Genomic DNA, 13,755 nt, shown 5'->3' on the forward strand with positions numbered 1-13,755 from the left:
TTTTTTTGGAATTGAAATTTTTCCTTTGCTTTGTTTCACATAAACCAGAATATTTTTAAATTTCTGGGTTTTGTTTCTTTCCTGTTCCCCACTGAATGAAAGGGAAGGAAGGATGATGAAGGTTTTTTCCCACTTTTTTCTTTTTGAAAGTTGAGAAAGTTTTAAAAAGTGACAAAGTGGTAAAAGAATGAGATGCTGGAAGTCTGCCACAGTGACACTTCCAACACTGGGAAAGTTTGAAAAGTTACAGAGAGGTAAAAGGAAAAGAAAACAAAAGACAAAACTGCCAAGAAAGCCCTGGGCTGGATTCATTTTAGTGACCTGGTGGCAAAAAGGGAACATGGGGAAGACTGAGGGGGGGAGGGAGAGGGAGAAGGGGACGACAAAAAATTAAAAATAAAAAAAAAATCATAAAATTTTCTAAATAAACCAAAAAATTCACCCCTCTATAGAGTTTCAAGCCAGAAGGGACCATTATGAATGTCTAGTTTGAGCTCCTGCCTAGCACACGCCAGAAAATCTCACCCAGTACTTTCTCTACCCAGCCCGTAACTCCTGCTTGAGCCACAGCATCTCATTTACAAAATATCCAGTTATGACAAAAATGGCAAGTGATGGAAAATCCACCCCAGCCCCAGGCAAGTTCTGCAAATGGTTAATTACCCTCACTGTCAATTTGCAGTGCCTCCGGTTCCAGTCCCTGGATCTCCTTTTCTGCTACCCTAAAGAGCCAGCTGGTGTCACAAATCTCCTCCCCAGACTGGGATCAAACCACCTCTTAACTGGCTCTTTACCAAGCAAAGCACCTGCCTCACCGTGACCGTGGGCCAGCCGCTTCCCACCGCTGTGCTGCAGTGTCCACCAGTGAAACAGGGATGCTGACGCTACCCTTCCTCTGTACTGTTATAGACCCGGCTGCACTGGACAGTGGCTTTAGTTTGCTCTGATCTCGGCTGATTCTCCTGCTAAAATCCTGATGCTTTGCTTGGTTGGGGAACTGAAAGTACAAAGGCAGGGATCATTGTTACCCGGCCCTATCACTGCAGTCCCAGAGCACCTCCCACTCTGTCCTGTATTTATCCTCACAAGCCCTGTGCAGCAGCACCGCTGTTATCCGCCTGGCACAGGGGACGGACTTGCCCCAGGGACTCAGAGGTAGAGCAGAGACTTGAACCAGGCCTCTCCAGGCTCAGGTCCGGGCCCAGCCCCCTGGACCAGCTTCTTGAATAACAAGCTATTCTGTTGTAGTCAGTGAGCGCATGGGCGGCGCAGGTAAGAGGCTGGGGGAGCTAAGCCACCTCCCAAAAGGCTGGTCATGCAGGAGGGCAAATGCCATAGATGCGGCGTGGGTCACCTCGCTCTGGAGGCCGCTGGCCCGCTGCCTTTGGAGCAAAGCTCCCTACAGCTGGGGGAGAGGGGGAACCAGCATCCAGACTGTGCACCACCTGCTCACCCCTCTGAGGCCCTGTCACTGCTCCGCCTCCCTCCCAGGCGCCACCCGCCCAGCGCGGAGAGGAACAAATAGTGGGTGGGTGGGTCTCAGGGGAAGAGGCAGAGAGGAGCCGGTGAGTGGGTGGCCGGGTGGGTCTCAGGGGAGGAGGCGGAGAGGAGCCGGTGAGTGGGTGGCCGGGTGGGTCTCAGGGGAAGAGGCGGAGAGGAGCCGGTGAGTGGGTGGCCGGGTGGGTCTCAGGGGAAGAGGCAGAGAGGAGCCAATGAGTGGGTGGCCGGGTGGGTGTCAGGGGAAGAGGCAGAGAGGATCCGGTGAGTGGGTGGCTGGGTGGGTGTCAGGGGAGGAGGGTGGGTGGTGGGTCTCAGGAAGAGGCAGAGAGGAGCCGGTGAGTGGGTGGGTGGGTGGGTCTCAGGGAAGAGGCAGAGAGGAGCCGGTGAGTGGGTGGGTGGCCGGGTGGGTGTCAGGGGAAGAGGCAGAGAGGAGCCGGTGAGTGGGTGGCCGGGTGGGTCTCAGGGAAGAGGCGGAGAGGAGCCGGTGAGTGGGTGGCCGGGTGGGTCTCAGGGAAGAGGCAGAGAGGAGCCGGTGAGTGGGTGGCCGGGTGGGTCTCAGGAAGAGGCAGAGAGGAGCTGGTGAGTGGGTGGGTGGGTGGGTCTCAGGGAAGAGGCAGAGAGGAGCCGGTGAGTGGGTGGCCGGGTGGGTCTCAGGGGAAGAGGCAGAGAGGAGCCGGTGAGTGGGTGGCCGGGTGGGTATCAGGGGAAGAGGCAGAGAGGAGCCGGTGAGTGGGTGGCCGGGTGGGTCTCAGGGGAGGAGGCAGAGAGGAGCCGGTGAGTGGGTGGCCGATGGGTCTCAGGGAAGAGGCAGAGAGGAGCCGGTGAGTGGGTGGCCGGGTGGGTCTCAGGGGAAGAGGCGGAGAGGAGCCGGTGAGTGGGTGGGTGGCCGGGTGGGTGTCAGGGGAAGAGGCAGAGAGGAGCCGGTGAGTGGGTGGCTGGGTGGGTCTCAGGGAAGAGGCAGAGAGGTGGGTGGGTGGGTCTCAGGGGAAGAGGCAGAGAGGAGCCGGTGAGTGGGTGGCCGGGTGGGTCTCAGGGAAGAGGCGGAGAGGAGCCGGTGAGTGGGTGGCCGGGTGGGTGTCAGGGGAAGAGGCGGAGAGGAACAAGCGGCAGACAGGGAGGTTCGGGGAGGAGACGGACAGGAGGGGGCAGGGAGCCTTAGGAGAGGGGGTGGAGTGGGGATGGGAAGAGACAGAGCGAGCATGGGGCCTCGGGGGAATTGGGGCCTGAATCCATAGGCAGCGGATGAGTCTTCTGTGAGGGGAGGCTTTCACACGAGTGGTGGACGCTCCCTAGAAGTGTGGGAGGGGGCCACTGGCGTCCGGACCTGCCCCCCGCCTCCGAGGCCCTGCCCCCGAGGTCTGCTCTTGACCAACACCCCTTATACCATCCTCTACAGCTCGCCCGCCAGTGGGATAAGGGCCTTAAGGTCACCCAAGGTCCTTAGTGCTGAGTGAAGGCCCAGCTGCCGGGTGAGCCTGGCCCTCAGTTACCGTCCTAGCTGGTGTCCCAGTGCGGGATGGGGGTTTACAGCTGGGCCCCCAGGTACTGGCCCAAGGACTTGTCTCAGGGGGGTGCTGGGAAGGCTGAGCCCAGGCTCATTGCTGCTGCTCTATAGCTGGAGGGTCCACAAATGCTGACGAGGGTCAATTCTTGGCGGCTGAGGAGACAAGCAGCAGAGCAGCCGCAGGGAACGACTCTCACGCTGGGCCTAGGGAGGTGCATTCTGGGCGTAACAAGTCTGATTTCTTGCAGGTGTGACTGGAGCTGAGAGAAGCAACACGGAAGCAGCAAGGAACGAATCCCACCCTGGATACGAGTCGCATGAAGCAGGCAATGACTTGCATGGGGGATATGAGTTTTATGATGGGTGGAACAAGCATGAGGGATATGAGCCGCATGGCGCATGGAACGAGTCACATTATGAGTTTGAGTCTGCTCCTGGATGCAAGTCACATGAGGAGTATGTGTTGTATGATGGGTGGAATAACACACCAGACAGACAGGAGACGATGCCTGGATACGAGATGCACGAGGCGTATGCGTCGTACGATGGATGGAACAATGCACAAGACAGACAGGAGACAACGCCTGGATACGAGATGCACGAGGCGTATGCGTCGTACGATGGATGGAACGATTCGCCAGACAGACAGGAGACCACACCTGGATACGAGATGCACGAGGCGTATGCGTCGTACGATGGATGGAACGATTCGCCAGCCAGACAGGAGACCACACCTGGATACGAGATGCATGAGGCGTATGCGTCGTATGGTGGATGGAACAATACACCAGACAGAGACAGGTCAGCTTCTGTATATGAGCCGCATGCTGGATGGAGCAGGGGACCAGACAGACCTGAGGCAGCTCCTGGATACAGGTCACATGAGGAGCGCGCACTGTATGATGAGTGGAGCGGGGCACAAGACAGACCTGACTCGGCTCCTGTGTACAAGCTGCATGCTGGATGGAACAAGTTGCAAGCTGGACGCAACGAAGCAGCTGCTGGGTGGAAAGAGTCGGCTGCTGGCTATGCCCCAGCTCCCAGATACCTGTCACCTTATGAGTGGAACAGGTCAGCAGCCAGCTGCACCAAGGCGGCTGACAGGAGCAGTGAGCTGGCTGCTGGGTGGAACAAGCCAATTGCGGATGGGAAGAGTCGACCCCCAACTGAAACGAGGGTGCTCCCAGGTGGAAGGAGGCTGCTCCTGGGTAAATCGAAGACGAGGCAATCAGATGGAATGGACAAGCTCCTGGATGGAATGAAGAAGCTCCTGGACGGAACCAAGAAGCTCTTGTGTAGGCGGAGCGAGCTCCAAGGAGGAACAAGTCCAGTCCCACCAGGAGAATCACAGCTCTTCTCTGAAGGAGCTAGTCAGCTGCTCCCGGAAATAACCCGCTGGCCGCAGGCTGAAATGAATCAGTTACAAGGCAGGACAAGGCAGGTATTGCATGCAACCAGTCAGCTCCCAGATGTCACCGGTCGACTGCAGGATGAAACGATACAGATACAGCCGCTCACAGATACAGCCAATCCGCTTCTGAGTGCAAGATGCAGCCTGCTACACGGAACAAGTCGGTGCCCAAACGTAATCGGTCAGCCCCAGGGGGGAGTAAGTCGGCTCCCAGACATAACCAGTCATCTCCTAGGCAGAACGAGCAGGTTCCCAGTCAGAAGCCACCTTGGTGTCCAGTCCTCTGATTCCAGCTGTTCCCGTAACTCCTTTATCACCAGGCTGGGGAGAATGCTGTGAACGCCAGGATCCACTGGGAGGGAGGTTTCCAGAGGCCGCTGGCAGAGCAGGCCAGGGGCTGTTCAGTAAAGACTGGGACCAGAGCTCTCAGCATCAGTCTCTTTATTATTCACTGAGAAGCCAGCTAAACGGGACCTGCTCCGACAGGGATGGGAGCACTGCTCTGAGGGCCCAGGGCCTTCAGCCAATTGTATCGGGGGCCGCAGGGAGCTGGGGGGCTCAACATTGCTGCTGTTTCATCGAGTCCTGCTCGCTGCTCACACACGAAGGTGACGGGGGCGTGTAAGAGCCCAGAGAGCCCTGGCTCCCCCCGGTGCTGTCAGGAGGTTGCAGCCCCCTGACTGCTGTGGCTCGGGGCTCGGGTTTGGCTCTCTTTGAGGGGTGCCCAGGGCACGGAGATGCCCACGGAAAGGGCGGGGGGGCTCGTGCACAATGCAGCGGGGGAAGGAGGGAGGGAATTTGGCCTGGCTGGGCTGAGGGAAGGGAGAGAAGAGAGGGCACATGCCTCATGCCAAAGGCAGCTATGACCTGAATGCCAGGCTGGGTTGTGTGAGCATCTGTCTGGTGACAGTTTCTGGGATACTCTGCAGGAGCCCATTGGACCGGAGAGCGCTGGACAGGGTGGGAGGGCCGGGGTTTCTCCTCTCCTCCTCGTGCCCACTGGCTTCTAAATCCAAGGAGGGCAGGAACCGAAGCCTGGAATGACCAAGGAGATGAAGCGTTTTCTGTGGATCAGGCTGGCGTGTTTGTGCCCTTTGCACTAGGACCGAGTCCCTCTTTGTTTATTGTCTGTCCCAAAAACTCGATTTGAGGTCGACGGAAAACGCACTTTCCTTGTTGAGGCTTAGAACTTCGTGGCGGTTTTGTTGTGCACTGACCAAGGGGTGTGCTGGATTCTCCATCACGGACACGTTTTCAATCAAGGTTGGGTGGTTTTCTAAAAGCGCTGCTCCAGGACGGATGGTGGGGCCTCTATTCTACAACAGGCCAGATGAGGTGATCACAGTGGCCCCGTCAGGCCTTGGACTCCATGAACCCCACCCCTTAGGCACTCTAACATCCTGTTTGCTTTTTTGACCACAGCTGCGCGTTAAGCAGAGGTTTACATTGAGCTTCTGCAGTGGCGCCCAGGTCTTTTCTTGGGTTGGTACAGTTCATTCGGACCCCTGTAAGGGGTGGGAGGCGTTTACACTTCCCCCCATAATGGGGATTACTTTGCATTTATAAACACTGAATTTCATCTGCAGTCATCTCTCCCTTCACCCAACCTGTCTGGATCTCTCTCAAGTTCCCCACAGTTCTCCGTGGGCCCGAGGAACCTAAACAATTTTGTGTCAACTGCGCATTTTTCTACCTCCCTACTCTCCCACTTTGCAGGTCATTAATACAGCTATTAAACAACACGGGACCCAGCACCGAGCCGTATGGCCCGGCTGTTAGCCTTTGGCCATGATGAAAACTGACCATCGAATCCCACTCTTTGCTTTCGGTCTCCTCGCCAGTTGTTGAGCCATAACTGTACTTTGCCTCTCACCCCATGACAACTTCGCTTTTTAGTAGCCTCTTGTGTGGGGCCTTGTCAAAGGCCTTTTGAAATCCAAATAAATGATGTCACCTGGTCGCCATTAGCTGTTACTTCACTGGTACGTTTAAAGAATTCTAAGGGACTAGTGAGACATGACTTTCCTTTGCAGAAACTGTGCCAGGAACAGATCCAAGTCTTACTGGTCTATAATTCTCCAGATCACCCGTACAGAGTTTGTTAAATATCGGTACAACACTTGCTACCCTCTAGAGCAGTGACAGAACAGGAGGAGAGTTGGCATATTTTTGCTAGGAGCCCAGCCACTTCGTACTTAAGCTCCTTCCGAATTCTTGGCTGGACTGGATGGCCTCATGACTAACTACATTGTAAATGACCAGTTCGCTTCAGCAGCTCTGCTCTGACACCTCCGTCTCCCAAAGTCGCTGGTGCCTCTTTCTCTCTCTCTCAGACACACACATTCTGCTCCTCTCTTCCTTGTTCTGGAATCCTGGTTGCTCCCCCCCACCCCCACCTCCACCTCTCTTTTTCAGCCTCTGTTTCACTCCAGACCACTGTCTCCTCCTCCCTCTAACCTCTTCCTCCCTCATTTCCCCCAAATTCTTTTCTACAGCCCCTCTCCTGCAGCCACCCACCCACAACACACCTGCTGGATCATCTGCTCGCTGCTCTCACTCCATCCCTTCTCTTCCATTTCTCCCTGTCTGACTCACTCTGTGTCACTCAGACAGTGGGACTAACTCAAAGGGAGACTGTCCCAAAACGGGCCCTGGCTCCAAACCACCACAATCTTGGGAGGAATCCAAGCAGCTTTTCAAAAAACCCACTGAGAGGTGACACAAACTAGCCTGCCCTGTTTTAGGAGCCACAAAGGAGGAACTTCTACCTCCCAAAGCCTGATCAGTGCCACGTGTGTGGGTGTCCGGCAGTGCTCAGCTCGGACTCCAGCAGCACGACAGCCGGCTGGGATTCCAGCCATGGGAGCTACATAGTGCTGGGACCCAACGCAGCCCCGGCCTGGGAAAGCCCTGACGTGGGAGGGAATCTGTGCTCGGTGCAGCGCTCTCCAGCGGCAGGCACACACAGGCAGAAGCTCTATTATTTCACAGAACACCCGGGTGTGGATGGGGCAAACGTTAACAGAGCGGTAGAGGATGTTCTGTATCTATCAGGCCACAGAACGAGGTGACTCAGTCCTGGGGATCCCATATCACCCTAAGGGGGACAGAGAAGAGTGTAGGCAGCTCTGCAGCAAGGTACGACTCATAAACATGCTAATACATGTCAGCAGTGAAAGAGTTAATAGTGGGGGCTGCACTGCAGGTGACAGGAAGGACTGTCAAACAAAGGGTTAAACCGTTAAAGCCTCTTGCCCACTTGTTGCCTGTGGTTGATTATTGTACCCTCCTGAATGAAAGTGCAAAGCTCTGACATCACAATCAGACCGAGCTTTCCATTGGCTGGAGCAGTTGTTAATCAGCAGCGGAGGAATATGAGGGGCTGCTCGGGAGCTCCTGCCCCGCCCCTCCTCCCCAGAGCAGCCGCAGGTGTGCAGTGAAATCAGAGGGGTGGGATTTTGCAGACCAGGATGCAGCTGGGATCGTCTCTCCTGCAGCAGTAAGGTATGGGCTGCGCTGGGTTCAAGGGATGGAGCCCCAGGGGAGAGGCTCTGGGCAGTGGGGAGAGCTGGGCAGAGGTGCCAAGCTTGGGGAAGCAGAGAGAAGGGGGGATGGTGATGGAGGAGAGGTGGTGACTGGAGAGCCCGTGATGCAACTGGACCAGAGCGGAAGACAGAAAAAAAGGGTGAAGGATGAAGCAAGAGTGTCTCCTGCGCATGGGCCTAATAGCCTAATAAAGACCATTCTCCTAGCCCGTGGTTTGACCATGTCACCCCTCTTTGCCTCCATTCCCTGGCTCCCCCTTCTCTACTGCATGAAACGTAACCGACCCGTCTTCATTTTCAGTGACCTTCATTGCCAGGCCCCTATTAGAGAACCCTAGGACTGGAAGGGACCTCGCGAGGTCTCCAGTCCAGTCCTCTGCCTCATGGCAGGACTAAGTATTATCTAGCCCAGCCCTGGCAGGTGTGTGTCCAACCTGCTCTTAACAATCCCCAGTGATGGAGATTCCACCACCTCCCTGGGCCATTTATTCCAGAGCTTAACCACCCCGACAGGACGTGTTTCCTAATGTCCAACCTAACCCGCCCTTGCTGCAGTTTAAGCCCATTGCTGCTTGTCCTGGCCTCAGAGGTTAAGAAGAACAATTCTTCTCCCTCCTCCTTGTAACAACCTTTTATGTACTTGAAACTGTTCTCAGGTCCCCTCTCAGGCTTCTCTTCTCCAGACTAAACAAACCCGATTGTTTCAATCTCCCCTCATAGCTCATGTTTTCTAGACCTTTCATCGTTGCTCTTCTCTGGACTTTCTCCACTTTGTCCACATCTTTCCTGAATGTGGCGCCCAGAACTGGACACAATACTCCAGTTGAGGCCTAATCAGCGTGGAGTAGCGCAGAAGAATGACTTCTTGTGTCTTGCTCACAACGCTCTTGCTAACACATCTCAGAAGGATGTTCACTTGTTTTGTAGCACTGTTACACTGTTGACTCATATTTAGCTTGTGGGCCACTCTGACCCCCAGATCCTTTCCGCAGTTCTCCTTCCTAGCCCGTCATGGCCCACTTTGTTTGTGTGCAACTGACTGTTCCTTCCCAAGTGGAGCACTTTGCATTTGTCCTTATTGAATTTCATCCTATTTATTTCAGACCATTTCTCCAGTTTGTCCAGGTCATTCTGAATTTTAATCCTGTCCCCCAAAGCACTTGCAAACTCTCTCAGCTTGGTATCGGACGCAAACTTTATAAGTGTGCTCTGCGTGCCATTATCTAAATCATGGATGAAGATAGGGAACAGAACCAGACCCAGAACTGATCCCCGCCGGACCCTACTCGATATGTTCTTCCAGCATGACTGTGAACCGCTGATAACTACTCTCTGGGAATGGTTTTCCAACCAGTTTTGCACCCACCTTATAGTAGCTCCATCTAGGTTGCATTTCCCTGGTTTGTTTATGAGACAGTCATGCAAGACAGTATCAAAAGCCTTACTAAAGTCAAGGAATACCACATCTACCACTTCCCCCGCCCCATCCTCAAGGCTTGTTACCCTGCCAAAGGAAGCTATTAGGTTGGTTTGACATGATTTGTTCTTGACAAGTCATAAGAACATAAGGACATAACAACGGCCATACTGGGTCAGACCAAAGATCCATCTAGTCCTGTATCCTGTCTTCCAACAGTGGCCAAAGCCAGGTGCCCCAGAGGGAATGAACAGAACAGGGAATCATCAAGTGATCCATCCTCTGTCCCCCATTCCCAGCTTCTGGCAAACAGAGGCCAGGGACCCCATCCCTGCCCAGCCTGGCTAACAGCCATTGACAGACCTGTCCTCCAGGAACTTATCTAGTCCTTTTTTGAGCCCTATTATAGTCTTGGCTTCCTCTGGCAAGGAGTTCAACAGGTTGACTGTGCGTTTTGGGAAGAAATACTTCCTTTGGTTTGTTTTAAAGCTGCTATTAACTTCATTTGGTGACCCCTAGTGTGTGTGTTATGAGAAGGCACAAAGAACACGTCCTTATTTACTTTCTCCACACCAGTCATGATTTTATAGACCTCTATCATATCCCCCCTTAGTCGTCTCTTTTCCAAGCTGAACAGTCCCAGTCTTATCAATCTCTCCTCATACGTCAGCTGTTCCATACTCCTAATCGTGTTGGTTGCCCTTTTCTGAACCTTTTCCCATTCCAATATCTCTTGTTTGAGATGGACGACCACATCTGCACACAGTATTCAGGATGTGGGCGTATCATGGATTTATATCGAAGAAATATGACATTTTCTATCTTATTATCTATCCTGTAACAGAGTGAGACTCACCAGCGCAGCATCTCCTGCCCTCCGGGAGGGCTGCACTGACTCTCCGAGGTTAGGACCTCTGGCCCCGCCACCTCCTGGGACTGTACCTCGGAGCTTCGGCAGGCCTGTCTCTCCGTGCGCCCCCCCAGGGAGACCCCTCACTCTGGGCCCCCGGGGCCTCCACCCCCAGAGGGAGCAATGCCCCCCTCCCCCAATCTCTAGCCTGCCGTGACTCTCAGCCAGTGCAAAACAGGAGGGTTTATCGTATGTCTGAACCCAGCACAGGCACTTCTCAGGGCCTCGGGCCTGGCCCGTCTCAGCCCCGTCCAGCTGGGTCCGTCCCCCTCCCCATGGGCTCCGGCTGCTCCTTGTCCCAGTCCAGCAGCCCCCTCCTTCCAGCCAAGCCCCCTATAGCCCCTCCCCCACAGCCCCCCTCTGTCCTGTGTCCTTGGTCCCAGGCAAACAGGCCACCTGGGCCCCGCTCTCCCGTCCTTTGCCCCCCCGGCTGGACAGGTCACCGGGCCCCTCTCTCCGCAGCCCATTGGCCTCCCCCTGGCCAGAACCGGTGGCTCCCAAGCTGGGCTGGGCCTCCCGGTCCCTGGTAAGTTCCAGAGTGTCCAGGCTGGTGTCCGTGGCGCAGGCTGCTAGTGAGATCACACCTGATCCTGTGCAACAACAATCCCCCCCGTTACACACTCAGCACACAGGGAAACTGAGGCCCACACAGTGTTCATGCAAAACACTAAGAAAATCCCCCACTTTATCACACTGGCGTTCTATAAATACCACAGACAGACAGACTAGATAGCACTGATGGGTAAGGACACGAGGCAGAGCACTGACTTAGTCTCTTCTTGGGGGGTGCTCAACCCCCCCCACCCCAGACCCTGCCCTCACTCCACCCCTGCCCCCCAGACTCCACCCCTGTCCTGCCTCTTCCCGCCCCCTCCCCCGAGTGCGCTCCATCCCCGCTCCTCCCCCTCCTTCCCAGCACCTGCTGCACACTGAGGAACAGCTGATCGCGGCGGGTGGGAGGTGCTGGAAGGGGCAGGAGTTGACCAGTATGGCCGCCGGTGGGCGAGACGCCCTGGGGGGAGTGGGGGAGGAGGGAGCTTGGCTGCTGGTGGGTGCTAAGCACCCGCTAATTTTTTTCCATGGTGCTCCAGCCCTGGAACACCCATGAAGTTGGTGCCTGTGACAAGAGGTAATTGTAATATCCTGTGAGGCCATCAGTAGTACAGGCCATCGGTCATACTGCGTTCTCCCTTACAGACACACGAATCCTAATCTATCGGGTCCATCTGTCTTTACGGCCATGCCAGTGACCAAGGCCCAATGTCCCCTGCACTGGGGAGCGAAGGGGAGCCCTGACTTCAGACTAGTGGGTACAAGGCTCAGCCCACGAGAATGGTGAAATGAGGGATCAAAGGGGAAAAAGCAAGTGGTGGAAACTCTCCCACGCCCCACCCACACCTCACGCTCCACCCACTCACCATGAGCAGCCGCTCCCGGCAGATGGTGCAGACCTGCAAGCCAATCAACCCTCTCTCTGGTCTGCTTTGATCTGCGGGGAATGGAGCTGATGTCTCACTCCCCATCGCTAGCATATAGCAGGGACACCACCCTGAAATGAACTGGGCTGTGGAGAATGTGGGAATTTGTCTAATACTTTTATGAACAATATGTGTGACTCATTACCCCCACGCACGTTGTACTGCTGCCCGTTGAGCAGGAAGGCTTGGGGCATGAGACACAGGTGGATGTCAGGTGTACCTGTCTGGCTTGGGACTGGTTACATTATCAAGAAGTGACTGGAATTAACACAGCTGAATGAGGGCCCTGCAGGAACACTGGAAACCGCAGCAAAGCACTGACTGACTCCAGGGCAGGACAGACGGACGAGGTGGGTTGGGACAATGTGGCCAGACTGAGCAGGAGAGAAGGAAGATGGATTTCTGAACCGTTAGTAGACACAGGAGAGGGGGAGTGGGTGGGACAGGCTGACTCGTGCTGATAGACGGGCTCAGGACAGACCGAGCCCAGCGGGGGCATGGGAAGAGCGGGGGAGAGCTGGGGCTGAGAGTGCAGGCTCAGTGCTCGAGTCAGGCCGCAGCCGGATATTTCTGACGGCAGGGGGTGAAATGCCCCCTCCCCGGGACCTCCAGGCTGATTGTTCTGTTCCGCACTCCACAGGGCAGCTCGTCACAGGACGCACCTGCTGCCACTCTGCACGGCGATGCCCAGCTAGACGAAAGGCCATGAGCTCCACGGACCACGGCTCAAGCCCTACTCTCTTGTGCTGCATCTCCAGAGACGCCGGGTCTGCTGCCCCGCTACCCGCCTGGCCTTGGGCACCATGGGGGAGTACTACAAAGTGCTCTGCATTCCCTGGGACGCCTCTGACGAGGACATCAAGAAGGCGTAAGTCCTTCCTTGGAGCACCCCCTTCCCCATACATCCCGAGGGCACGGTTCCTCCCGCATCTGCCGGTGGCTGCCGGCACTCTCCCAGCCCCAGGGCCCCCTCCTAACTGAGACAGAGGTGGGGGTCCCGGGTTGAGATCCCTCCGCTGGTAAGTGGGGCTGTTGCTCCTCTTATCGCCGGCCAGTGCCACTGGAGGGCTGTGGCACAGTGGCTGGCACCTGCCGCTGGGTGTAAGGGGTAGCGTAGGGTCCCTGTTGAAGCCAGCATGGGCAGGTGTCACTGACTGTCTCGGGGCCTGTGCAGGTACAGGAAGGCGGCGCTGAAATGGCACCCGGATAAGAACCCGGAGAACAAGGAACACGCCGAGTGGAAGTTCAAAGAGATCGCGGAGGCCTACGAAGTGCTGTCGGACAGTAAGGGACCGGCGTCTCCCCAACCCAGCCATCCGCCCTCGCTTAGTGCACTGCGGGTCGATGCTCCCACGCTCCTCGCTGCACTTGTGTTGCGCTCCTTGCGGCTGCCGGGGCAGCAGCTTCTCACGCACACGCTCGGTGTCTGTGTGTCTGTCCTGGGGCACCAGCTTTGCACAGCTCCCTGGAGACACCTCCGGGAGTGGGTGGGGTGCCACCCTCTCCGGCTCCATCATTGCAGGCTCTCCCTTCCCCTCCAACACAGGCCCCAGGGAGGAACGTTACCCTGCAGCTGAGCCACGGGGCATCCTTCTGCCAGGCCCAATCCCTGCCTTTGGTTAGGTGTGGAGTACCCTAGACCGAGCCGTTGCCCCAGGCAGAAGCCAGAGCCCCGTCTCAGACTGGAATCCTGTAGCATGGTGCACCTGCACCCTCTGATGTGGAGTTGCCCTGGCACCGTTCACCCAGGGTCTGTCTATGTTAGGTATCTCTATGGCATCTAGCGCCACAGTATCCAAGCGTCTCCCGTAGCTGGGCAGGGAGCCTGGGGCAGGTCATGTCTGTTCCTCCCAGGTTCTTCCTCTGTGGGTCTTTCTCTATGGCCAGGCCCCCTCTGGCTCAGTACTGGGGCGGGGGCCAGCCTGGGGAAAGGGCCTCTGTGTCCGGACTCGGCTGAAGATGGGCTGGGTGACCTCTCGCTCCTTCTCCC

At 56.2% G+C, this 13,755-nt stretch overlaps 1 protein-coding gene across 9 annotated transcripts in view; it reads left to right on the top strand.

Annotated features, from left to right (window-relative positions):
• The window catches only part of LOC120374717 (dnaJ homolog subfamily B member 2-like), a 99,461-nt gene that overhangs the window by 14,785 nt on the left and 70,921 nt on the right, over positions 1–13,755 (top strand). For 3 of the 9 annotated variants that reach the window (XM_039494818.1, XM_039494820.1, XM_039494821.1), the window contains exons 1-3: positions 7,763–7,919; positions 12,406–12,633; positions 12,940–13,049. The exons of 1 other annotated variant lie outside the window; for it this stretch is intronic. In XM_039494818.1, coding sequence (XP_039350752.1) covers positions 12,569–12,633; positions 12,940–13,049 — 175 coding nt within the window. In that variant the 5' untranslated portion in view covers positions 7,763–7,919; positions 12,406–12,568. Of the gene's footprint in view, positions 1–545; positions 639–3,252; positions 4,838–7,762; positions 7,920–12,405; positions 12,634–12,939; positions 13,050–13,755 lie in introns of those variants that run through there. 5 more of the 9 variants (XM_039494812.1, XM_039494814.1, XM_039494813.1 and 2 more) reach the window with 2 other exon arrangements.

This window comes from Mauremys reevesii, linkage group 11, assembly GCF_016161935.1.
Source record: "Mauremys reevesii isolate NIE-2019 linkage group 11, ASM1616193v1, whole genome shotgun sequence".
In the NCBI taxonomy this organism is placed as follows: Eukaryota; Metazoa; Chordata; order Testudines; family Geoemydidae; genus Mauremys; species Mauremys reevesii.